Here is a 27,148-nt window from a genome sequence, read left to right on the forward strand (position 1 = left end):
ACATTTGAGCACAGGCTTGCCACGCTGCCTCCCAGACATGCCACTCCACGCTGCCTCCCACATATGCCACTCCACACTGCCTCCCACATATACCACTCCACGCTGCCTCCCACATATACCACTCCACGCTGCCTCCCACATATACCACTCCACGCTGCCTCCCACATATACCACTCCACGCTGCCTCCCACATATTCCACTCCACCCTGCCTCCCACATATGCCATGCTGCCTCCCACATATTCCACTCCACGCTGCCTCCCACATATGCCACGCTGCCTCCCACATGCACATTTGAGCCCAGGCTTGCCACGCTGCCTCCCAGACATGCCACGCTGCCTCCCAGACATGCCACTCCACGCTGCCTCCCACATATGCCACGCTGCCTCCCACATATACCACTCCACGCTGCCTCCCACATATGCCACGCTGCCTCCCACATGTGCCACTCCACGCTGCCTCCCACATGTGCCACTCCACGCTGCCTCCCACATATTCCACTCCACTCTACCCCCACATATGCCACTGTGCCTGATATGCCTTATACCCCCTGATACACCACTCCATCCTCCCCAGACATGCCACACTGCCTCCCAGACATGCCACGCTGCCCTCCCCACATATGCCTTATATATCGTATATGCCTTATACCCCCAGATATGTCACTCCATCCTCCCCAGATATGCCTTATACCCCCCAGATATCTCATAGTCCCCTCAGAGTCACAGACCTGTTCGCATCACACTGACACCATACTTTTATAAATAAGTACTGGGTTAATCTTCACTGCCCCAGGATTAAGATTCCCCTTAGTCTGCCCCCCTTTACCTCTAACTGCGCCTTAAGTTAACTTTATTAAATTAACCCTCAGTCCTCATCATTAAATTAACACTAAACAACCCATTAACCATAACTACCCCTAAATTAACTCTAAATACCCCATCAAACACAACTACCCTAAATTAACCCTAAACACCCCATTAACCACAGCATCCCCTAAATTAACCCTAAAGACCCCCATCAACCACAACAGCCCCTAAATTAACCCTAAACACCCCATTAACCACAACTGCCTCAAATTAACCCCAAACACCCCATTAACCACAGCTGCTCCTATATTAACCCTAAACACCCCATTAACCATAACTGCCCCTAAATTAACCCTAAACACCCCATTAACCATAGCTGCCCCTCAATTAACCCTAAACACCCCATTAACCATAGCTGCCCCTAAACACCCCATTAACCATAACTTCCCCTAAATTAACCCTAAACACCCCATTAACCATAACTGCCCCTAAATTAAACCCCACCTCCCCTAACTTTCAGCAGCCCAAATATTAATTTTATACTTACAGTTAGATGAGTGTCACAGCCATGTGGTTCTGGCCTTCTGGGAGAAGGAAGGGGCGGGGCCAGTTGTCACAGTGATTACAGGGAGGGACTGGTAAGTAGGAGCTGCTGCTGTGAGTCACTGAAACGGTTTATATAATGAGGGGTATTTTTCAGAGCGTTTGCTCTGAAAAAACCCTCATTTTATAATCGATAAAAATCGATTCAACTAATCGATAATGAAAATCGTTGCCAACGAATTTCATTAATTATCGATTATTATCGATTTTATCGATTAGTTGTTGCAGCCCTACATACTGCATAATCAAGAAAGTAGCCCAATTCTTTGTTTAAGGAATATAGCCTTTAAAATGTGAAATTACCTTTAATTCCACTGCGCAGTTTGCAGTATAGCATTATAATTCACATTTTAAGATGGATAAATAAGCATGCGTTAGTCACTTTACAAGAGCTATAATGTCGGCTATGCTTTTATGTTAACACCAGTAATACCAATTTTGGGTTTGTTTTATTTCTTACAAGATCGTTTTCCCTCTCAGTATGTAAATTGGCAAAAAAAGAAACTAACGGCATTCTTTATTTTTATTGTCCTGTTTTTACTGCATTTCAGAATCCGTTATCTTTCCATTCTATGCATTTTCTGTTTTTTTTTTGTTTTTTTTCAGGGAAGACGGTAATAAAAGAAAGTTGAAGTCTTACATATTAATTCAAAGATTTTACCCATAAGGTGCCACTGTACACTTTACTCTGCTTGTAGCTGATATTTTGTTTATTTATTTATGTTTTTGGTTGATGGGACTCCATTGAAGGTTAATACAGTTGTTCTTTCTTCAGGTGCTTATGGCTTAGTCAATGAACTAAGTCAGATATAATAGCAATAGAAAAGGTAGAACTTTAACGTTTCTAAATTTTGGTTTTTCTGCTTCACAAGTAGAACAGTGTGGTCCGACACAAAGTCTAGCATCATAGGGGTTAATACACACAATTGCAGAAGAGTTGGAAAATAGCTTGCTCTATTAATTATGCATTATTCAGGGCTGGCCCTTGTAAGTTGTCCACTTGTAATGCATAGTTCACAAAATATTTAAACTTACTGTGATTGTTCGGTGAATCAACACAATAGTTTCCAAACCCTTCATGATCTTCCACCATATTTTCTGTACAGTATTGTGGTTTCAGTTCTTAAGTTGATTGAGTTTTTCCGTTTGTTTTTTTAAGGATGATGCAGGTAGCCATTTGAAATATTACTTCATTCTAACTGAATACCAGTTTAACGAAAGCTTTCTAACATTCCTGCTTTCATGTGTAAAGCAGGTCATCATGACTTCTTGAAAGAAAAAGCTCTGAAAGCCTTATGGAGTATACTGTAAGATGTACTTTAAGATGCTAATGCATAACTGTAACATGAACTGTAGGGTACTAATGCATAACACAGTCACCTGAAGACTGAATTACAGTTAGAGTAACCATATGTTCTGGATTGCTGGGTACAGTGCCATATTCAGATCGCAATCTGACAATACAGTGTCCTCAAATGAAAGAGCCTTGAATAAAGCTTCTGAGAAAAGCCTGCATTAGGGTGGCTTCCTGTATAATGTCATGCCATGTGCATTCTCGTTTCAGGCTGAGCAGAGGCTTTATGAACAGTCCATGCATAGGTAACATTCTACACAACACCCGAACTAAGCACAAAAACAGGGATTTGTGGATCTGAAAAACTGAACCGATGCTTAACACAACCGGCTCCTGACAGCCGCTATTCTTCCTCCGTGTGTTATGGCCACCTAGAGGCACCGCTGCCTTTCATATCATTCCTAGTGCTGCTGAATGTCCAAACGTCCCATAATCGGTTCTTGAATCATTTTGTCATGTGACAAAAAACTAGACATGAATAGGCCACAGAAACTGAAGAAGCATCGAAAAACTCTTTGTTGTTTATTTTGTGAGTAAACCTGCAGAGATAGAATAAAATCACAGATCTGCTAAGGTTTATAACTTTAGCAATCTAGAAATTACAATTAATGTTTTGTATAAGCAGGAAAGCACAGTTAAATAATAAATCCATGGATGGCACGGATACATTTGTAATTCAGCAAAGTTTTAATCAGGAACTTAGTTTTCTGTTAACCATTGTTAGATGGCATTAGTGTAAAAAGTACAGTAAACATTGAGATGTTGTCTTTCGTGTTTAACAACACTTTATATATAATTGATTCCAAAGAACTGATTGATAGCTCCCAGTAGTTAAACCTTAGACACCAAATGGCTAAAACTGTTTGTTCTCTTCTTTTCATATTTCTTAAAGAACAAAATTACATAATACTGCCTTTTTTTAGATGAATTTGAAAGGATTGTCAAAACTGTGGTTGTTATTTAAAAACTCAGTTTTGAATCATTGTGAGATTTCCTACCCTTGATTACAGCCCTGTATTTGCTATTGCAAACAAAAACGTGCGATTTAGGGTGACCGCGTGATGCCTACAGATAGTTCTGTAATCAAAGAGCCTGTGCTGTGTCGCAGGCAATCTGATTTCAGGACTGTCCTGAAATCGATGTGGTTGTGCAGTGTAGAGGGCATGGGTGTTGTGAAAGAAGATGTATAGATAGTTTGATTATATCCTGAAAGTGTATGTATAAGATGCTGTAGAACACAACCCAATCACAGGTCAGTTGCATTTATAAAGCAGATGTCCAAATCTATGCCCAAAGTTATGGCAACCCCCTTAGGTTAATTAGACCTGAAAATCTTGTTTTTAGATTTAAATAGACAATGTGCATCTCCTTATAGTAAAACCAGAGGTGAAATACATCGACTTAGGAGAAGGGAGGAAGCATACTTAGTACACGACCAACTCAAAAGCCTATGCAATTCAACTATTGCAGTACAGTTGCACCTACATACCGTATTTGCTCGATTATAAGACGACCCTGATTATAAGACGACCCCCCAAAATCTGAATATTAACTTAGGAAAAAAAGAAAAAGCCTGAATATAAGACGACCCTAAAGGAAAAAAGTTTTACCAGTAAATGTTAATTCATGTAAACTATTTTTTTAAATAAATAAATTTGTTTTTATTTCCTTGTATTTTCCAACCTGTCCCCCAGTTACGCACATCTGCCCCCAGGCTTGCCACACCAATATGGCACTGTGGCCCATGATATGCCTTTTAACCCTCTATATGCCACTGTGCCCCATGGTATGCCTTTTGACCCCCTATGTGCCACTCTGCCTCCAGAAATGCCTTATACCCCTATATCCCATTCTGGCATTTAGGGGGTTAAAATGCATATTATGGGGCAGAGTGGCATATAGGGAGGTATAAGGCATTCCAGGAGGCAGTGGCATTAAGGGAGTTAAAAGGCATTGTATAGAGCACTCTATAAGGCATTTCAGGAGGCAGAGTGCTCTATTAAATGCCCCCTTAACGCCACTCTGCTTCCTGAAATGCCTTATAACTCCCTATATGCCACTCTGCCCCATAATATGCCTTTTAACCCCCAAAGTGCCAGAGTGGCATATAGGGGTATAAGGCATTCCAGAAATGCCCTATGTCCCCCATTTAACACACACACGCACACACACTTACCGGTGCTTCCAAATTCCTGCTGTATTGCCGGGGCAGCGGGTTGACGTCTCCTTCCGCTGCAGCCGGAAGGAGGTGGAGTTGGCAGCGGGGGGGTTGTCTGCGTCCGTCGCGGATACCTTTCCCGGCTGTCAGAGATCAGAGTTCCGGCACCTGTGCGGGGAACTCTGATTTCTGACAGTCGGGGAAGGTATCCGCGACGGACGCAGACAACCCCCGCTGCTAGCCACACCTCCTTCCGGCTGCAGCGGACGTTGTCTACGCGGATCGCGTAGACGTCAACCCGCTGCCCCGGCAATACAGCAGGAAGCACCGGTAAGTAAGTGTGGGGGGGGGAGACAGGAGGATCCAGGTCCCCTGCAGCGGTGCGGGGGATCTGGATCTTAGTCTCATAATCAGACCTCTATTTGAGGTCTGATTAGAAGACGACCCCGATTAGAAGACGAGGGGTATTTTTCAGAGCATTTGCTCTGAAAAAAACCTCGTCTTATAATCGAGCAAATACGGTATTTTTCATGTATTGTAAATTGTAAATCTATTAATTACAAGCTTTAAGCACATCAATTTAATAAATACTGTCTTCAATACATTGTTGTTGTCATAATCATATGGTTACCTCCAACCCTGGTTTTCTTATGCAGGTTGGCTAAAAAGTCGGTTTTACCAGTTAAAATGTTGTATCAAACCAGAGCAGCATATTAATGCTTTTCTAACTCCTGGGAAATCTGGCTTTTCTTGCTGTTGGGTTTTTATCAACAGATCCTTCATTTCCTTTGAAATACGCTTCCCTTTTTTGATGGAATCAACAGTCTTATATCATGTTTGGACATCTTTTCATTTAAAAGGCCTACCTGTTAATATACTGCCCGAGAGCAAACATTTCTATTTTATCTTTGACTATGTGCTCACTTAAATTAGATTAGCAGTATATCAGTGTCTTCTGTCTGTGTTCATACTGTAGCTTAAGCCACGAGTAATTTCAGACTGCTGTTCATTTTATATTTCGTAAATTCGTACGTGAATGGTTTACTTACTCAACAATGATTTGTTCTGTGATGAAATAGAGACTATGATAATTGGGGATTTCATTAAGACAGACCCAGTGGGAAACAACCATATATAAAACAAAACCAATAGAAGGACAGACTATTTAACTAGCCAATAGAAATACATTACTAAGTTTTATCCAATCAATAAACAGCACGCAGTCGTTCCGCAGGAGATAATTTCTATTTAATTTTAGCACTTTATAAATAAAAAAACAATAATCCAGATTACTTGTCAAACTAAACCAACTTTGTCAATGAGTATTATTGGATTGACCAGTTTCCTACTGCAGGTCTCGCAAAATCTTCACATGTGAAATCGTCACATATAAATGAATAGAGCTTTTTTATTGACATATTCTCTGCTAGTATTGTCTGATTTCCATTTCAGCACTTTAGAGATGATTGTAACAGTGGGGATGAAACTGGGTCCAGCTACCATTCACCATGGAGAAAATATAAACCTCTTTTCTATATATTATTCTTGTTCTGTGCACTGAGATCTCCAGATGTTTATACACAACCAAAATTCTATATAATTACTTCAAAATTATTTCTCATAAGATCCATCACATTGCATGTTAGTATTCAGTTATGGACGTGGGAGACCAAAAGGTTAATAGATGGGTAGGTTTCCTCTTTTCATTGCTCTGGTGCAATCATTCAGCCTCCTTTTCTGTTTTATAACTATAACAAATGTTTTGTTGTTGGCTTTTCATGTTTAACATAACTTTTTTTTTTTTGCAGCAAACCCAAAAGACAAAGGACATTATGGAAGATTTAGAAATAGCTATACTGAAAACATGTCAGTGTATTATGGACCTGAGGAGGGAAGTAAGTAGAACAAATTTGAAATGGAAGGGACTTGTAACTAATGTGATGGTCCAATAAAGAACCATTTTTTAAGTTGAAATGGTGATCACGGTTTAAGCTTTCATACACACCCCAAAAGGTGTTTTTATTTTTCATTCTCTCTTTTATCTTTTTAACGTATGCCTCATTTTTTGCACAAAGTTGTAATTGTGAACCCCGAGATTTCGATCCAAGGAATTTTGTGAGCTCCTTCTCCAGTTTCCAGTCAGTGCTCCTATAGCTTATGATTTGACTGTGCCATCACCATCATGCACAAGATGAGAAGGGGGCAGCTAATATTATTTACACCTTCGGGGCAATTGATTTTGCATTTAGGTTTACTCACCAAAGGGAGAATTGTGGGTTTCACTCCCTTAATTAACTATTCAGTATGAAGGCCCTGTCTAATGCATAATTCAATGTGTGAGGAGGATTTTAAGACATCTCACCAATTTAACTATACATTATACAGGACCACACATGTTCTTTCTACAGCAGAAGCTCATCGGAGCTAATTCATAATCAATGGTGAAGTCAAGGAGCTGATGAATGAATATTGTAAACACCCCTGTTAACTCTTTTTAGTGAGTGGACACTTCGGTCATTGTTTGGATAAGAATTGCATGGATGTGACATAGACAGCATGTCTTCTGCTGCAATGCATCAAGAAAAGTATAGGAACTCCTTTATATGTTCACACAAAAAAAACCACTAAAAAGAGATCCAAATTGTTTTGTCTGAAAATTGATGAAGTGCAACGACCATATCTGCTTGCATGCTAGTCGTGCGTGTCTTGCCTGTCCCAGACAGAAAGCTTCAATGTGACAGAGACACACATTTCTGCAAGTCTTTTGCGCTTGTAGAAAAAAGAAAGGGATTAAGAAGCAAAGGGAAAGGGGGAAGAAAACTAAACTGGTGAAGTTCAAAGTTTTTTTTCAAATTATTCTCACAAGGCCCTCTTGACCCATCCAATGTATATTGCAATATATTTTTAAGCATCAACTACGTGTTACTGCAGCTTATCATTTATACGTAACAGGAATACAGGTGGTTAAAAATATCAAAAGCCTTCTTCACAATTACCGGTAACAGCGAATTAACATTCTAAACATTCGTATTAAACCAAAACAAATCTGAAAAGTAATATTGCTTTTGAAGGACACTCTTGGGGTAAGAATATTAAATTACTTTTGTTCCCAATAGCATTGCTTTAGTTTGGAAGCAATTTCCTTTATCCAGGGCCCCCACTGCTCCAAATCATCTTCAAGTTTTTAATAAACTCTATAAGAATCTGATTAGTTTTGTGTATGTACCATTACCGGCCTTTTAATTCTGTAGCCGGACATACAACTATTTTTCCTATCGGTACAATGTGTATTAATAACTGACTAGGGGTAGAATAGAGTTTGTTCCTTTTTAACCCCTTCAGTGCTATGGCCTATTCTGAGATAGATAATACTGCCCAAAGGGTTGTTAGTTTCTATTAGTTTGCAGTATCTGGGGCAGGAATGAGTTAAGTGTATGCAAATGGGTGTCTGGAAACGCATCCGCTTTTTGCTTGTACTAGAGTCGATTTATATGGTCAGGTAAGCTGAGACTGAGTACAGTGTTGTATAACGCTCACAAGGTCAGATGGAGAGAGGTCATAGTGCCAGAATGAAATCACAGACTTCCGGTCTCCTAATGACAGGCAATCTGATCTGATCTATTTATTATTCATACTTGACCTCCAGAGATTTACTGTTTTTCCGTGTGATCTATTTGTGTGAGTAGATAGATAGATAGATAAATAGAAATAGTGTTCTTATTGGGGCTCATATACTAGTGTGAACGATAAAAGACAATTCTTCTCCTTGAAGTAATGCTCTCCAACTCATAGCCATACTTGTGAACTTTTGCCCCAGAGGCCCTGGTTATGTCAGCTAGTCATCAAAGTGGTGGTAGGAAGTGGTGCTCCCTCTAGTCCACATCCACTTTCCCATCCTGAATTCAACACTGTTGTAAATAAATGTAGCATTGGAAATATTATTCCTAGTAATGTTGAATGCCCTTCGCAGAAATAATTCTCTAGTCATCTAAAATGTTACCCCATTCATATTTTTCCTGGGAACACTTGATTATCATGTGAAACAAAAGTAAGTACTGATATATTACCATATGAACTGAAAATGCTACTTTTCTTGTTGCTTTTATGTAATTAAATAAAAAAAACATGTATCATGTTTTATTTCCTTAATGGAACAGTTTAATGTTTCCGATACCCCCACTTATAAAAATTTGCACTTTTTGAAACAACCAATCAATTGCAGGAAAGTACTCCCATTGACATCAATGGAAGCAGTTTCTACACATGCCCTTGGGGGGGGGGTCTGAATAGACCTGCACCACTTACCGACCGAGCACTGGAGCACACTGGAGGCTACGAGATCACATGGAGAGAGATGTGTGTGCCCCCGAACACATCTCCTGCATGGCATTTAGCTGGGGTTAGTGAAATGGGCAAATGCGTATGCAAAACAGACAGCATGAAAACATACATGTAGTGGGTGAAATGTCTCGTTCACATACTATAGCAGGCCTGGGCTGGCCATCTGGCACACGTGGCAATGCCCTGTGGGTCGCTGGTTGTCATCTCTCCACTCTTACCCGATCTGCCACCTGCTGGAAATGCCAGGCCGCACACTGCATGAGCATGAAAACTTGCTGTAGTAGAGAGTGTAACTGTATCATCTGACTATAGGGTGGTGCAACCCTTAAAATAGAGACTTGAGTGACATCTGTTTTCTTTAGATTTGAAGAAAACACATTTTCAGCAAATCGAAAAGAAACAGATGACTTATTAGGCACATGACTTATAGAATAGAGTCTGATGTTCCCAGCGAGAGAAATCTCTCTCCCGTTAGAAGTCAGATGCAGAGTGTACGGAAACAGCCACTCATCACTGCCTTTGGATTGCTTTTATGTAACGGGGCTGCTGTTATGCACAGATCAAATTGCTAGTTCCTCGCTTGCTAGTGTTGTATTACATGAATATCAAAGAGAGACCAAAAAAGGTATTTGTCTGAATGCTGAAAATTATATTTGCTATTTTGCCAACATTAAAGTTGTTGAGCGCATGGAAATGTGAATAATATACTTTTTCATGTGATAATTTTCTGTGTCGTGTACGTTCTTCTCAGTATAGTATAGTAAAGCACGGCTTTCTCTGCGTGAACAGTAGTATTTTGCGGACTATACATAAAATGAATTGTTTTCCAAAACTATAATAATGAGATTTTTCGTGCTTTTGCTATGTCTTTTTCTCTGTATCATTTAGTATACCCACACAAATTATTATATATGATTATAGGCCACACCCCTATATTTTGGTACTAATTTAAAGAAAATTTAATTAAAAATATTTAACATTACTTGAAGGTTAAAACAATATTTTCTCACTCACTCCCTCTTATTCACGTTCTCTCTTAATGTCTTCCTACCTTCTTCCATTTCCCTGTCTCCTTTTCTCCAGCTCTGCTTCTTCTCTTGCATCTTCTTGTTCTTCTTTTTTCTGTCTTCATCCGCTTGTCTCCATGTCTTTTGTCTTCTGTCAGGCCTCCTGACGCACTTCCACAAAAGGGCAAAAGATTTGTGGAGAAAGAGAAGGGCAGAAACACTTCTCTTTCTCTGCATATCTATAGAAAATTAAAATAAATCATTTATTATTTAAATAAATTAATAATTAAAAAGAAAACCCCCTTGGCCCTTATGGTTAACTACATACATAAACTGATTGATTAAATAAAATAAATGGCGTATAGAAATGCTGATGGATTGTGGGAGACTGGTGGTTTTGGGAGTGGTTTTAAGCGATGACATACCAGTTACATCACTGCTCCTGTAGGACCAATTTATTGTGTCGTACCTGGTTTGTCATTGCTTAAAAGCCCTCCCAGATCACATCACTGCTCCTGTAGGACCAATTTATTGCGTCGTACCTGGTTTGTCATTGCTTAAAAGCCCTCCCAGATCACATCACTGCTCCTGTAGGAGCATTTTTTTAGGACGTGCCTGGTACATCATCGGCGGCAAAGCATTTAAGAGGAGAGTCATAACCAGCAAGCTTGCTGTAAGGGGAAGTCTGTGTGGTAGACCCACAGAAAAAGAGGCTTCAGCCATAATCCTGACAGGGAGAAATAGGGCCCATAGACGGATTTCTGGATGCTGGGCTCATCTTTAATGCTGAGTCCCCTGATGCAGTAGGGCTCCAAGTTTTTAAATATGCATTTAGTTAATTATGAGGTTAATGGATGTTTATTACGTTTGTTGTGGAAGTTACCATACTGTAAACTTATATTTGTGTACTTGTGTGTGTTTCTGGATGTGGTGTGGACATGACACCTGTTTTCTAATGTTATGTATTCAAATGTTCCGTTTCTTTTAGCTTCACAGTTCAGCTACAATACTGGCAGCCGACTTGTTAAAATTCCATGCAGACCACATGGTCCTGAAAGCGCTTAAGATTGCGGGGGCAGAAGGAAACCTAGAAGCAGTGGCTCAATATACATGCAAGCTATCTGAACAGAAGGAACAACTTGTTGAAGTAAGTTTCCGAGGCTTAAATCCCATAATTGTCACATTGCATTTGTATCTATTTGAAGAAGAATTATATGTAACAAATGTGCAGTAGTTTCACACAAACCCAGGCTAGTGTGCATGCTGATGAAAAGGCCATCCTATGGTTTTCTTGAAGGCACACTTTAGCGTCCTAGGCATTTAATGAACAAAGAATGTGTATTAAAGTTCTTTAAGTTTGCAGACAAATTCTTATCTATGTTTCCCACTGTAGGACTAATGTGGTATTTTGAGTAGAGAGCCCAGAGCCATGCATAGGTTGGAAAAGGTATAAGGCACATCATGGAGTGAAAGTCCTTAACATGTATAGCTTGAAGGTAAAAAATGAGAGGGATGATAACAAAGAGCTATTTAAAATACTTCAGATTATTTAGAAAGACACAAAAATAAAGCCTTTCACATGAAAGATGGATTGACAAAGGATGGGAGAATGCTAGACAATTCAGTGGCAACATTAAGACCATTTTGGAGTGGTAGTTGAATAGCAAATGCTTGCAGCCGAGATTGGAGCTCTGATAACATGGAGTTATTAAACAAACAAAATTAAGTCTGATTCTTTTAGATAATGGGTGGGCATACTAGATGAGCAAATTGTAGTCTTACATTCCATATCTTTTTCTTATAAGAATACCTATTTGGGGCATAGCTACGATGACACCCCCTGACAAATATGCTACTGAAGCATGCAAGTCCATTATCATGGTCCCTTCTTTAGAAACCTAAAAAGTATGCTCCAGCATCCCATGCAGTCTCCTAAAATGTAATGCATATTAACAAAATGTAATATTTATTAATTAAACATGAAAAAGAAAATACATTTTAAAAAAAAAACCCTTAGGCAAATCTGCAGCTCGTCCTCCACAGTGTGATGACTCGTGCCACTGATTGGCTAATAACCGCACATCAGTACCCCCATCACTTGCCGAGCCAGTGCTGGTGCTGACTCACAGGAGATGCGTTCAGCCACAGGGGCAGGGAAGAGGACAAATACATTTGCAAGAGGGGCACATAAATTTAAAGGGACAACTCAGCTATCATATACATTAAAGAGCCTAATGTGATGGCTGGGGTGTCCCTTTAACATTTGTTCCCACCTTCCAGATGCTGACCTGACCTGTTTTTCTATTTTCTTTAATTAAACTGAGCCAGGTTGAATTGAGTATTGTAATATGTATGAAGCAATCTTATTGCTCATAATCTAATGCAGGAATGTGTGTTTGTGTGCCCCTCTTCGGTTTCAGAACTGGTACTTCCCACAGTTAGCACCATACAATCTACCTACTTGGTGGACGTTTCAGGTAGTGCAAGAGTGCAGACGTCTGCGCGGCCCAAGTGATGCTCGGCTGGCCCTCACACCACTTAAATATGCAAGAGCGGCAAGTGTGTGCGGGAGAGTCAATGGGTGAATGAATGAATGAGGACAGGCAGGCTTTTAAGGGGCAGAGGTGGCACAGGCAGGCTGCTAAAGGGACAGAGGTGGCACAGACAGGCTGTTTTAGAGGCCTACCACATTAGTGTCTGACTTAGTGTATAGTGATGGGAGTTACGCTGTACCACCATCAATGTATTGCTCAGTATATAGTGATAGGAGTAATGCTGTACCATATCTGTTTAGTAAATGTTATTTATTTCAACTTATTTAATTTATTTCTAAGTTAATAATTTATATTTTCAGATTTTTTATCTTTTTTCAATTTATTCAAAATATTCTTGCCAATAATTTTTTTTGGGAGGGTGCCACATACAGGATCCGCCCTTGCTTATAAGAACTAGCCTAAACTGTTTTAGGGTTGAGTGTTTACATCAGGCAAAAGGGACAGGCTAGATGGGCCAAATGTTTCTTATCTGCTGTAAAATTCTACGTTTCAACAAAACAGATGCATGTACCTCTAGCTTTAAATGGGACTGACAAATACTTTTTGTGGTATGGTTGACCATGTTAAATTGAGTTTGCAGATTATCAATATGTGAGTAGTTGATTTCATTAATCATTCACAGTATTTACAAGGCACTTAGAAACTGCTGGGTTGTTTTGTTCCTCCTGTCAGCAAGCTCATGTTCTCCATTACCCCTACTAGCAACCCATGACCCCATCTACATGGATGTTATATTGCTAAAGGCAAAACAGAGCATCAATTTCCAAAACATTTAAAATGGTTTAATAAATTTGCACAAAACACTCGGAAATAGGAGTTTCTACACAGTTTATGTAAACGAGTAGGCATGAAATACGTGATTTATTGGATTTATGCTCTGTACCACCCAGGAAACATTATGAAATCAAAGCCAGTCATATTAAGTTACGCACTGGTTCGTAAAAAAAGATTTTGATTATCGCAGATTTCTGATCTTTTCACAAAATATCCAGTTGTTATAATCATTAGATATTTTAGAGCCGTTTTAAAGGTCACTTTGTGATCTCCTTTAACACAGTAAGGGACAAGACCAAGGACTGATTTAAGGTATGAGTCTTTAATGTCTTGAGTCTTTAAAGCAGGAATATGGGCAGATTAAATAAGCCAAATGGCTCATTTCTGCCTTCAAATTCTCTTTCTGTTTTTTTAACAAAAAAAATTTAAAATCTATCCATAACATATATCGTGGAGGAATGGCCTATGATGATTGTGATTCTGCACATTCATTTGGTAATTACAACCAGAAGCTAAGCTTAATTGAGTTTAAAAAATAAAAATAAAAACTAAGGTACTTATAGAGAGACCCGGGTTGTAGTTGTGAATTGAATAATTGATTTCAACGAGGACTGAAAAGGAACTAGTGGAATGGCACTGGCCAGGCTCTGACATAGTGGGATCCTGGTAAATTAACCCTGCAAGGAATGCCAAGTTGTCCCATAATATATTTTAGTGAATACCCTGAGATAACACTTTTCATACCAGTCCAGCTCTTAATAAATAGACCTCTTTGTTTCAGCTCTGGCATTTCACCTTGGCCCCTCAGGAGGTGCAAAAAGTCTTCCCACCTCTTTGCAACGTTGTCATTGCCAGAGAGTGCTTTTTACTGCCAAGTTCCTTGGTTCTCAGAGGGTTCAAATTCTGGCCCCTTTCCCTTTCAACCAGGTGCCGAGCAGAAAACCCTGTTTGTTGGAGCCACAGCTAAATTCCTGTTGTTATCTCTGTTAAACTCAGAAGGGTTAAACCTCTGTTCAAATCATTTTTTTCCTCAGATAGGGTTTTGAGTTCTGCGTTGATGCATCTGACTTGAGCCGAATCTGATCAAGTGGTTTAACTCTGATGGCAATTTAAGCAATTTTACATCTCATTGGCGACACAGTATGTTTTGCAATGGAAGCCCTCCCGATTCATGAGGGCGCAAACAATTACCTAGTACTACCTTAGTGTTATTCATTTTTTTGTTAAGCCCTAGAAATCAGTCAACAGATACAAATAATTCTAGTGCAGACACAAATTTGTATCTATGTTTCCCATTGTAGGTGTGATGTGATATTTTGAGTAGGGAGCCCGGAGCCAAGTATAGTTTGGAAGAGGTGTAAACCACATCAATTGTAAAATAAAATTTGAAAGCCTTAGGCTCATGTCTTTTCCTACTGTGGAAACAATTTCATCTATTCTCTTTTTGTTTCTTAAATATGATATGCATACTTTATGCAGGATTTACTGTACCAAATCGGATATCAGTAGAAGAGGTACGGTGGCACACAGGATTTTCATGAAGATAAAAAGCATTCTTTGTTAATGAAACTGTTTGGTTCTTCTAGAGCTGTCGGTTGTTGAGACATGTTTCAGGCACGGAACCACTGGAAATTACATGCATTCACGCAGAAGACACCTTTCAGGTGACTGGTCCACAGGTATGGTGGTTTCCATCCTATTGTGTTTTTTTTTTTAAAATGAAAGCAGACAGCAGATGCGAGTAAAATATTTGCTTAAGGGCTGATACAAATATGTTAGATGGAAATATTTTTATCGTTCACTAGTGAAATCTGAGTCTTTAGATTACACATAGCAGAAATATTGGGAAAAGAAAGCTGGGATTTACAAACCAGCAATTAAATCTTTTGTAATTGTGAACTGCTGCCAAATTGTGTCTGCACGCTGAGAGTTTTAAAGGCGATCACCAGTAATAATTGAATGTTACATTCAGCAAATATCTAGGAACTACCTAGCCTACCAGGCATGGCGTCTTATTTAGGTAGTGTGGCTAGTCCCAGTTAGACTTGAGTGGGTGGGAAGTAGGCAGGAACGCCCTTGCACATGGAATCTTCCATTCAAACCTGAAAAGACCCCAGTTATGCCAATACATGTCTATAGAGACGCACAGAGGGGGCATCCTTATCATAATCATGTAGGAACTATTTTTTGTCTATTGAGAAGTAGTTGCATTTGCAACATAAGTCTCTCTACTCTTATGTTGTAGATTGTGTCTGCTGCAGAAACGTTGGCTCTTCACCCGACCAGTAAAATTGCAAAAGAAAACCTTGACGTTTTTTGCGAGGCCTGGGAATCTCAAATGAGTGATATGTCCATTCTCCTGCGAGAAATTAATGATGTATTCGAAGGGAGGCGAGGTAAGAACAATGTCTGTCAAAGGCGATTTTCAAAAGCAATCACAGGTTGCAAAAAAAAATAGGACACCTTGACATATAGTTCTGTAAAACCTGTGGCTATTTGCTGTTCAGTCACCTAATATAAGTGAGTGATGATGAGTGTTTGATAGAGACAATAAAAGTCAACATATAAGTGAAGTATGCACAGCTTGGTTTTGACTTCTAAAAATACATTCCTAAATAATGCATTTCCCTTGACCGTAGAGCTGTTCTGTAAGTGCATGTGGGAAAATGTTTCATTTCTTTAACAATGCAAACTAAGGTTTTGGGATTTTTTTTAAGTTTTTTTTACATGGTCATGTCCATGGGATGTAAGACACTCTGACCTTGTGTTTGTCTTGGTGACTAAGAGGCCCAGCTGCTGCATAAATGCAGGAACCATGCCAGGACGGGCACACTGGTCAAATGCCCACAGGGCTGGTGACCAGTAGTGTCAACCTCTGTTGATCCCATAAGTGCAGCTGCTTTGCTGGATACATGCAGCCACACAATGAAAAAGTGTACGAATGTAATCTTTTTTTTTTTTTTTCTTTAAAAAAAAATACAGCTCCGGGAAATGTAAAGCTGGATATTCATAATATATGCATAACACCATAGGTGTCCTGTCGATGCCTCGTTGGTTTCCTGCTTAAAGAAATGCTCATGCATTTTATTTAACGCTGTTTAAAGGCTGTTCCTTTTTGTTAAATAAAGAAATCCCCCAGCCTCTCCGTGCACGGCAGAGTAAATGGCTAACCATTACCCGTGTTGAAAAACGCAGAGTGAAACACATAGATGATTCTACGATGATTCTACTGTTAGCTCTGAAGACAGCTGAAGCTTATAGTGATTACATAATACTATAGGATGCACAGTATTACCCTGCTGCCACCTTGTGCACAAGGTACCTAATGACTACTAACTTATGCCTGAGTGGCAGACAAATGTAAAGGAGATCTTCATAAAAGGTGCTCCTTATTGCTAACATCTAGGCTTAATAGGCATTACTAAATGATATAATGTATGCATGTGTATGTTTAAATCCTGCATATAGGTGCATTATGATTTTAATGTCTGATCATCAAGTTTTCCAATTTTCCTGGAATAGGTGGAATAGCCTGTTTTGGGTCTTGGTTCACGGTTGCCTTCCTTGCATTACTGGGTAACCAAAGGAAACATATGTGATGTGACCTGTTGCTAGTACCAAGCTTGTAGCTTACATGCAGTGGGTCAGTCACTGGTTGACACTCTGCCTTTGGGGTCATCTGATCATGATGTACAACTTGCTTGAGAACTGCCCCAGCCATCCTGCATCAGCCTTAGGTGCTGGGATGGATACTTGAGTCAAGTACCAGAGTGGTACAGTGTTACCAAACTATCATAGACATTATTGCTTCTTAGTTAGATCTTTGGTACGTTTAGTAACCATACATACAACAATTTTTGGATGTATAATATAAATACAGACTGCCCAGTAGGTGTGAAGGTTCTACTATTTAAGTAAGATCTGGAGATCTGGCGGTCCCTGGGTATTTAAGGCCACTATCACATATCATATTGGAATTCTTGCACCTATATACATATTGATCATGGTTTCTTTGACTTCACACTTAAGTAATAGTATATAAAAATGACACCATTTATTGTGCTCTATGGGGGAGTTTCCATTTGGTTGCTGCATTGCTCTTATGTATTTTAAGAAATAATTTGATAGAGGATCAACAGATAAAGATAATGATAAGATGAAGATGTTATGAACTTAATATTTCCTTCTCCTTCATGGCATTGTACAGATGAGCATCAACTAGCAGCAGCTCCCGGTCCGCTATAGAATTGCTCCCAGAGTAACATTGGGCATTCTTCAACTTTTATATATTTTTTATAAACATATATAAATTTCTGTAATTGTACCCTTTTAAATATATCGAATTAAAATTACAATACTTGTTACAGGTTATCAAAGTTATGCATGTGCTAGAAGGGTTATTGGTGGACTTGAGAAAGAAGCTGCAAACTTTTAAACCATAGGTAACTTGATTTTTAGAACATAACACTCAATAAGGGCTGTTTTGTGAATCACATAATAAAATTGCTAATCTCTGTGAATTTCTTCATTATTTTTTGCCTCTTTTAACACTGCGAGAAAATATGCAGGCAAATTCCTTTGAATAAATAGAACTTCTGAGCAGTCACTTCATGTGAAATATTATGTGCTTCTGATTATTTTTTATGTAAAATGATGTACTCCTATTTAAGTGCAATTACTGTATTTCACAGCGGATAATTTATTCTTGCGTTTTTCCTGATGAATGGCGTGTGAATAAGCAAGTGAGAAAAAAAATACAAATTGCATCCTCAACTGGCTCTTAAAAATTATTACCATGTTATTTCCCAGTGTACTGTCTGATCTAGGGGTCTCCAGCCTTTGATTTAATGAGAACAATTTGTGATTAATAAACCCGACCAGGATTCACGCTACTGAAAGGCCAGGAATTACAATGCTCCAGCGTTGTTAAGGCCCTTAATTACGTGACAGGCCTCAGGTGTGACAGGAACCAGTGACAAACTGGACAGGGACATGGGGACCACAGAGCCTCCTGGTGGCAACACCTGTAGGTCAACAGTCAGCTATGCTCAGGGCCACCGGCTCAAGTCCCGTAGTTCCTGACAGGTGTTTGTAGTCTGTATCACTTGTAATCACTTGTAATTCAGTAATTTTTACTCTGTTTGAGGAAAACTGAATTTGTTTTTCTGATGGCATTGGGGAGAGTATGGTTTGCTGCATGTGGCTTTTCTAATAGAAATCTATATTTGGATCAATAAGCAGCTGTTATTTTGCTATTTGTGTGTCTAAACAGAAGCGGTTTGCCTTTATCCAAGAAGTACTAATAGATACATTTATCTGTTTCAAGTTCCCTATCAGAGCCCAGAATGCAAGCTTATGTAGGGAATGTGTTTGCCATGATCACGTAATTGTTTGAATTCAGAGTGAATGAATAAGCAGTGAGCAATTTTGCTCCGGTTAAAGCAATTTACTGAAGCAAACAAGCTGCTTTGTGATTATATGCCTACGACAGAAGATGTGCAATGCCAAAAAGGTTCCATAGTGAAATATGTGGCCCTCCTTGGACAGGTAAAGGGAGCATTCAATTCTGGACCATGTGAATTGTCTAGAATATACATGTGCACAACACTGCGAATGCATGTACAAAGATTGCGAATGAGTTAAGTGGACCCAGAGGTGCCCCAAAGAAAATAGAAAACAAGGAGTGTTTTTCAGTGAAACTGAATGAAGTAGGTAGTGGTTTACTAGTCATAATAATATATAATATACTCATAATACTAAAAATAATAATAAATCTATATATGGAGCCCAGAAATTATGTTCATTATACAAAGTTCTGTTAGTTGCTCTGTCCATGTAAAATCCTGTATCCCCCTGTTTAATGTCTGTTTCACAACAGTCCTGGGAAAATGGGACACAAGTGAGAAAAACTGGCCAGCGGGACCTGTTTCGACCAAATCAGGACAGTTAACAAGAATACGGATAGGCTGTGAATTCAGAGCTGTTTCTGCCATATAACCTCATTAAGCAGCTGCCTAGGGTCCCCATGAGGCATAGAGAAGAGGGATGTAGGTGTGACACTTTTATCATTGTATTGGATTAAAGTGTGCCAATGCATTTATATTTAGTTTGTGTATAGACAAAATACCATCGACTGGTTTAGAGATGGACCATCTCAAAACATTTCTCTGAGTCACAAAACATATAGCTTTCCTATATGTTAGTTATACATATATTTTATTGTATTCATATGTTTTAATGATTGATGTCATTAAGGAATATTTCTGACACATATCTATGTTGCCCCTAGGAGAGAAACGAGCCTATCTTTCACTTCCAAGACCAGGGGTAAGTTATCTTTTTCTGTGCTGTGGCCACCTGTTGGACTCCTAAAAGCTCTGGGAAGGAGTTTAAGTGTGTTGGGAAGAACCCTTTCCTTTCAATAAAGAAATATTTCTATTATTTAAATTGTCTTAGTTAAAACCTAGTAAGTGTATATGCTATCATAAAACAGCAATAATATAATGTTTTCTCCTGCAAAGGTTGGAGAGCTTGTATTATGCAAATGTATTGAAAAGCATGATATTGTGGTAGATTTGTGAAGGATAATGGATAGTTTCCTCTGCGAGAAAGGCTCAAACGTTTTAGTGAATACCCTGGGATCGCAATTTTCATCTAAGGGGCTATTCTCAGGCCAAGTTGTTCTACCTACCATGCAGAACGGAACACCTTTGGAATTTAATAAAACATAAGCCTTTAAAACATCCTTAATGGCACTGTTGAATGCTCCAAACCATTCCTACCAATAATTATCATGAAAAATCTGACAACATCATTTTTCAGGGACTTCTCAATTGTCATGAGCGACAAAATCAGGGACTCATAGGCTGTTGCAGTAGAAATGGAAAATTCTTCCTACATTTTTCTGAATAGTTTTTACTTTCAGAGGAAGAATAAAATTAGATGACACAGTTAATGTTTTGTTGAAGTGAAGGGCCCTTTGATGACTACACACCAAATCCATATGTCAGCCTTATATAGAACCCACAAATCATTAAGTTATTCTTGTACATGTAATATTTTGTATACTATGGAAATTACCTAAAACACATCTGCATTTAAATCGTAATATACTAAGAGGTTTTAAATATATAACTTGTAATTTTAAGCTAAAAATTATGTCCAGTATTAAAGAATCTCAAGAGCTTTTTATAATTTAGACTTAGCGGAAGCTATCTGGCCCTTTAATGATTGACATGTCTGAACAATTAATCCTTTATTTGCCTGGGGCTCCATTTTTTTTTTTTAAATGCCGTACTCTATGCATAGGGGATCTGGACCATTGGATCTTCCAATCACATTGTTTCATCTTTTGACATTTTGTTTACAAGGAATACAAACCTTGTTCTTTCTAGTTTGCACAGTCGGGACCCGACTTCTGTTTCCATTTACACGTTGAGGAATGTGTATATCGCAACAATGCGATATGTTACTTTCAAGTGTTAGCCAAGCCATCTGGAAACACGTGCATTTGTCAGCTCCGATTATAGCACAAAGTGGAAAGCATATTAATCCTCGCCAAGGGGAAGGCTGATAACTAAATGCAACGGAAATTAAACACTAGTCAATCCAATCTAATTTCCCCACCATTAGTCACAAGCGTAGACGCTTGAAGCTGAGTTTATGGCATTTGCATACTTTATTTGTGTGTGTTATAATTCTAATTATTTTGTGTGTGTACGGTTTTAATATTTTAGGATTTTGCGGTGATTTCAAAGAAACTCAAGATATCTTTTTCCGAAATTTCATTACCTTCATAATTACTGGCCCAGGAGGGGAAGCCTGCTTGAAAGGGATTTGTTGTGTCTAGCAAAAACACATTTTTTCCCCAAGCTGAATATACAAAGGGTTGTTTTTATAGGGCCAATGTTCAGCAAAAATCAAGTAAAATAAATAAATAAATAACCACTGTAAGCAATGCATTCATAAGGATTTGACTAACCCTATAAGTGATTTAGTTTTACTTGATCTGGTCACAGATGATTTACTGCATAACCTTATCATCTTAACTTCCTGTTCTCAGGATCCTTGCTATTATGTTCTCTCTCACTCATTGTTGGCCGAGTCATATTGTTTGGTCCAGGCCGTCATTGTACAGATGGCGTAAGATTAAGGAAGAGAACTTAAGAACAGGAACTTGATAGAATAACAGTAATTGTGCCACATTAAGACACAGATCACAGGTATTTTTAACTAAACATTTCCATAACAATTACACTGATTGACATACAAGAACATTAACTATATTTAATTGTGTTAAATTAAAATGCTGATGGTGGTGGCAGTTCAATTGTAACTATTGACCTTTAACTACAAGAGGCTAGAGATGTAGCTTAGTACAGTGCTGCCTTAGCCTTAGATTTACAGAGTGGGACATTGCTTTTTTTGTGTCCCTGCAAAAGCAGGACAACGAGACTGAGGGATAGTGTCCAAAAAGCAGGATACTTGGAGTATATGTGCTATGGAGACAATGCTAGCTAGACACCGTCCACCATATTGTAAAATAGGTAGTTCAGAGATCTCCCTTGTAACCAGCCCCTTAAGCATCAATGTACGGGGGAGCCTGGTCACCTGAGGATCTGCCATTCCATCCTAGGTCTGGTATATTGGCACTGCAAGAGGTCGCAACAAGCTGCCCAGAAATTACATGACATACTAGAAAGGATTCATCTGGTATCTCTGTACATTTGTTTCACCTATTAGGAGCGTCCATGTAGCATTCATAACATTTTGGTTTCAGCAGTACTTCTAGCTTGACATTAAAATTGATTGAAACTTAGGTGAAGCAAGAATACTACAGGACTTCCCTGAAAGGATGTCAACTTGATTCACAGTGGATTTCCTCCAAAATGCATCATTAAATTTAATGTGCTCTGGAAAATTACTATTCGATTTATTGATCATACCACCACACTCCTGGCAAAAATAGTTTTCAGATATATTTAGGACACTAAATCTTTCAGTATGTACCCAGCATGCTGTAAAGTCTTCACCTACTGAAAGTTATAGATTGCTCCCTGCTTTCAATATCCTTGATGAGAGACATGAACATTGACAGCTACACATACACTTTTTTACCAGAAAATAGCAAATCCGACAAGCTGTTGATTAAGAATACTTAACAGTGGGGTTCCCATACTCCCTGTCAGCTGGACCTTGTCCAAAAGGTGAATATGTGGAGTACCACATTTTGAAAGCAGCTACGTTGTAACACCCTTACACTAAATGAAGACATTCTGTTGGATCCATAAAGTCCATCACAATCAAGTACTTCTGTCTTGTTTGATTTTTTTTCACCTCTTTCATATATGAAAGTATTGAAAGGTAAATGTTCCAGGTTATTGGAACACGTCTACTCTTTAAATGATAAATTATACATAGAGAATATGGAAGGCAACAAGAGATTTCCCTGCTGCCATAAGCCTGAACCGTGCAGCTGCTACTTTATTATACAAAAGAATCACTGCACACAACATTATTACAAATGCTGCTTTGAATATGTTTTTTTTTCCATTAAGGATTCACTTTTCCAAACTCTTCTCTTAGTAGTTTTGCAGGCATCCTTGTTAATGAGTGAAATGCGTTGGGTATAGAGTTGGTCAGCTACAGTAGATTCAACAAAATATGTTTGTGAGAATAGTTTCTCTTCTAAAAAGTATAACTATAAAATATGGATGGTTTCTTTGATTCTTAAAACTTTTCTGATACCCAGAAACATGGCCGTGGTATACACTTAAATCAAATGGCACTAAAGTGAACAGACTGAGATAAAAGGTCTGTTTTTTAAGTGCTTAGTTAAGTAGCTTTACTAATACAGCAAATTACATTTTGATGATGTTTCAGAAATGTGTAGTGTTTTATCTATTTGTAAGGTATTTGTAGTTCTGACATAATAACTGAGAGCCTTTGATACCATGAGCATATCATTGAATCCTCATAAAATGCCATCTTGTGTAATTTCTGCCTTGTTTCCTTCCAGAAGCATAGCGGGAATTTGAAAACATTGAAGCCGATGAAGCTAGATGTGGAGGTAAGTTAAGGTGGAGCATTAAACTAACTGCTGCTATACAGGGAATTGGGATTTACCTGCAACCATCCCCAAAGTAATTGATCCTTTTTTGTTTATATCCTGCAAGTACTTTTATTAATGTCCAGCCAATCCCTCTTGTCCATTAAATGGGGGGTACATTTCCAAGGGAATAGTTAGGGAAGCCAAGCCCTCGCATTTTTTTTTTTTGTGGTGCATTTCGGAGAGAGACAAGGCTCAATTACTCAGAGCCCCTGCTGTCCATTGTGCTTATGCTCAACAAGTCTGAAAGGAGCAGATTATTAGAATGACATCATATCTCATAGCTCCAATTCACTCAGACCTGGTGAGCACAAGTGTGAGGAAGAGTGGGAAGCAGCATTGGGTTTTGCGGGTGGGAGCCCTGATTGCCTCTGCGTAAGGGGTGGGTCCAGATCACAGCTTGCTGTATTTGTAAATATAAGCATGGGCCTCTTCTTTGTGAATGTCATATAGGAACAAGGAAAAATTGCCAAGTTGGGACTAGAGTTACGTTTGCTAACATCAGACGTTGACTCAGAGACTGAAAAATGGGACGATCAAGAGAATGAAGTGGTTAGAAATGGGCAGACCATGTCCAGTATGGCTTACACCATGTACTTATTCACCAGGTATGTCTCCCATCTTCAGTGCCGTGTGGCAGGTGTATGTGCTCAATTCTTGGATCAACATATTGTAATGGAAAATGAGGAGGGAATAAATACAGCTGATTTTGATCACACCGGTGCTTTTTCTAATGATGTCATTTTAGTCCTTATGTTAAAATAGCCAAACAAGAGTTGGATGGCCTTTGTTTGTTATGTCCTCATTATCTGCTTGCAGTGGTGATCATGTTGCTACAACACAAATATCTTCCCCAAGCTGTATTTATTCCTATCTAGAAGGAAGAGGTTATATATCCATTATATTCATGTGTCAGCCCTTGAGGTGTGGTACAAGCTTAAATAACCGAAAGCATATTTGCATATACCTATGAAGAGTCATTTATAGTCATCTATCCTGGAATCCCTGCCAAATATTTGTTTGTTTTTTGATGTGTTTTATTTGATCTCAAACACACCATTTTATTATGCAGTGAATACTTTAAAAACTAACGAATAATTTGTTAAGGTTAAAAATAAATGTTGCCTTGACACTTAGCGTATACCTTCATCCAAGGATCAAATAAATGCTGTTGACATGTTTTCTCCTTAGGGGTGAGGGGTTGCTCAAGACCACTCAAGATTTATTTCAACAAGCTGAGGTAAGCTGGGTTTTCCTGAAACACTATCATCATAGCAGTATTCTACAGTTCTAAAGTCGTTTCATTTTAAGCAATCTCTGGCTTGAAACCTGTATAATTCACCAAACTGTTTTATAAGTGATTCCGTATTTAAAGTTGTGATGTCATAGCCCAGCACCTCTTCTTTTTAATGAACAACTGGGAATCATGGAGGAATAGCATAGACTGCCTTGCTCCCACATAGCAAGGGACCCACTTTATTGTTTGAATACTAAAACGTGTTTATGAGTTTGGGTTGGGGGATTTTTACTCTGCATTCCTCTGAAAATGCTTGGGGAAATTTGTGAGTTGGATTACATGGAACTTGCGTGTAAATTAATCCCCATTGGGGAAATTTAGTGCGAGTTTGCTGCTGCAAAATCCCTTTTTATTTTTTTAATGCACCTGCTGAGGTGAATAGACCTCAAAATACCCCTTACTCACAATGATGCTAGTACTTCTTCCAGTCATACATAGCATGTATTTTCTCCCTTCAGGTTTTTGCTGCTGCTGGTTTGAAGCTGTCTTCGGTACTCCATGCATTTTCAAATCAGGTAAAATATAATAATAAATATTCTGTGTTAACACACCAAGCACACACCCTTTAAATGGGTGTGTTTCCCGCTGCCGTCAGCGGGGGCAGTCCTGGCCTCGTCCCGCAAGGGAAGGCTCTGGTTAGCCGGAGCCCAGGTATGGGGATGTAGCACTCTCCTAATCATGTATGATATACTAGCGTTGACAGGGGCGTAACTGGAAGCCACAGGGCCCTGGTGCGAAAATTCCAGAAACTACCAGAATTGCTCTTTATACATAGCCCCCATTTGTATGTGCTGCTACAAAATGTCTTTTTGGAAGAAAAAAAGGGGTGAAAATCATACTATTGCTACTACTCACCATTAGTGCATGTTCACGGATATCATGGGTTAAAAGAAGAGACAATTCAGTGTTACTTGTCTACCATAGACAAGAGCCAACACCACTAAGCTCCCTGCAGTTTCCCTGCACACGCTTGTGAAATCTCTGCAATTTGTGCCCCAGCTTGAAGATGACGACAAGCCTTTGCTTCTGTTGGAAATTGAAAAGCTCGTTCCTCTGAGCCAGCAGCTGCAGATGACAGCCAGGACGCCCGTTCAGGGAAAAGCTGCCACTTTTACCAAGGTATTCAAATGTTGATGATATAAATTTGCAGAATTGTTAACATTTTTAAAATACGAAGGCATGCAAGTTTACCTTAACATGAAAGACCACTGGACTTCATAGTCATCATCATACCTAGTACCCCAGAATAAATCACTTTACCAAATTAATAATTCAATCACTTGCACGGTAAATGTGTCTGCAATGTGATGCACACGGTTACATTTGTCTTCTCGTGTGTTTACTAGTAGAACTGAATATTTCTAAGAACAGTTTACTTGCAGGTGAAATACTGACCCCTACCTTGCAATAGTAGAGTAGCATGCCACAAATGTTCCCATTCTTCCAATGCTGTTCTTAGTTTTATAATCCCAAATACAAATTGTTTTTGGTCTGTTATTTAAATAATGGTGGCTAGTTGGCTGTAATAAAATGTATACGGCCAATACAAACTTCAAATAATTGGATCACATATAAATGTATGTGCGTCAAAAATAGGCAGAGTCACTTAGATGCAAACAAAGGTAAAACATTTAATACGAACAAAAATAGAAGAATATAAAAATTAGATAACAAAAATAATATAAAACAAGTCTTACAAAACCTTGGAGAGGAATTTAGTTCATGACATCTGTCCTATGCATTCCTGAGGATGGAGGGAGGGAGTGTTGGGACGTGAAGAGTCCGTGGAAGGCAAGTACATCTCCCCTCTACCTCTCCTCCTATGCTTCTCCAAGGCCTTAACTTATATACACGGTTTGAATAATGATGTCAGTCTTGTCAGTCTATTGGTCTTCACCTAATTGGGTAAACATGCTCACTAAGATCTTTACACGTCGAAACCCTATTTTAGGTGGTGGCTGTACGTATACTGTAATGCCCTTTTAGAGTTACAACTATACCATGCATTAGCAAGCTTCTATCCTATCTATAGAATGCCTGTTCAGCAAATCCTTCATTCCATATTTTAAGGTCAAGGAAACCTTGAAGCCTATCATTGAAACATATTACTATATCTTAATAATCATTTATTTATGAACAATGA

The 27,148-nt window shown here is 38.9% G+C and overlaps 1 protein-coding gene across 1 annotated transcript in view; it reads left to right on the plus strand.

Annotated features, from left to right (window-relative positions):
* The window catches only part of CTNNAL1 (catenin alpha like 1), a 103,183-nt gene that overhangs the window by 73,809 nt on the left and 2,226 nt on the right, over positions 1-27,148 (plus strand). The window contains exons 8-17 of the mRNA XM_089482275.1: positions 6,732-6,818; positions 11,260-11,418; positions 15,187-15,279; positions 15,846-15,996; positions 19,890-19,927; positions 23,619-23,669; positions 24,162-24,316; positions 24,900-24,948; positions 25,464-25,520; positions 26,005-26,124. Coding sequence (XP_089338401.1) covers positions 6,732-6,818; positions 11,260-11,418; positions 15,187-15,279; positions 15,846-15,996; positions 19,890-19,927; positions 23,619-23,669; positions 24,162-24,316; positions 24,900-24,948; positions 25,464-25,520; positions 26,005-26,124 — 960 coding nt within the window. The remainder of the gene's footprint in view (positions 1-6,731; positions 6,819-11,259; positions 11,419-15,186; positions 15,280-15,845; positions 15,997-19,889; positions 19,928-23,618; positions 23,670-24,161; positions 24,317-24,899; positions 24,949-25,463; positions 25,521-26,004; positions 26,125-27,148) is intronic.

This window comes from Sceloporus occidentalis, unplaced genomic scaffold, assembly GCF_023333645.1.
Source record: "Sceloporus occidentalis isolate IW3139 unplaced genomic scaffold, rSceOcc1.0.p SCAF_18, whole genome shotgun sequence".
NCBI lineage: Eukaryota > Metazoa > Chordata > Lepidosauria > Squamata > Phrynosomatidae > Sceloporus > Sceloporus occidentalis.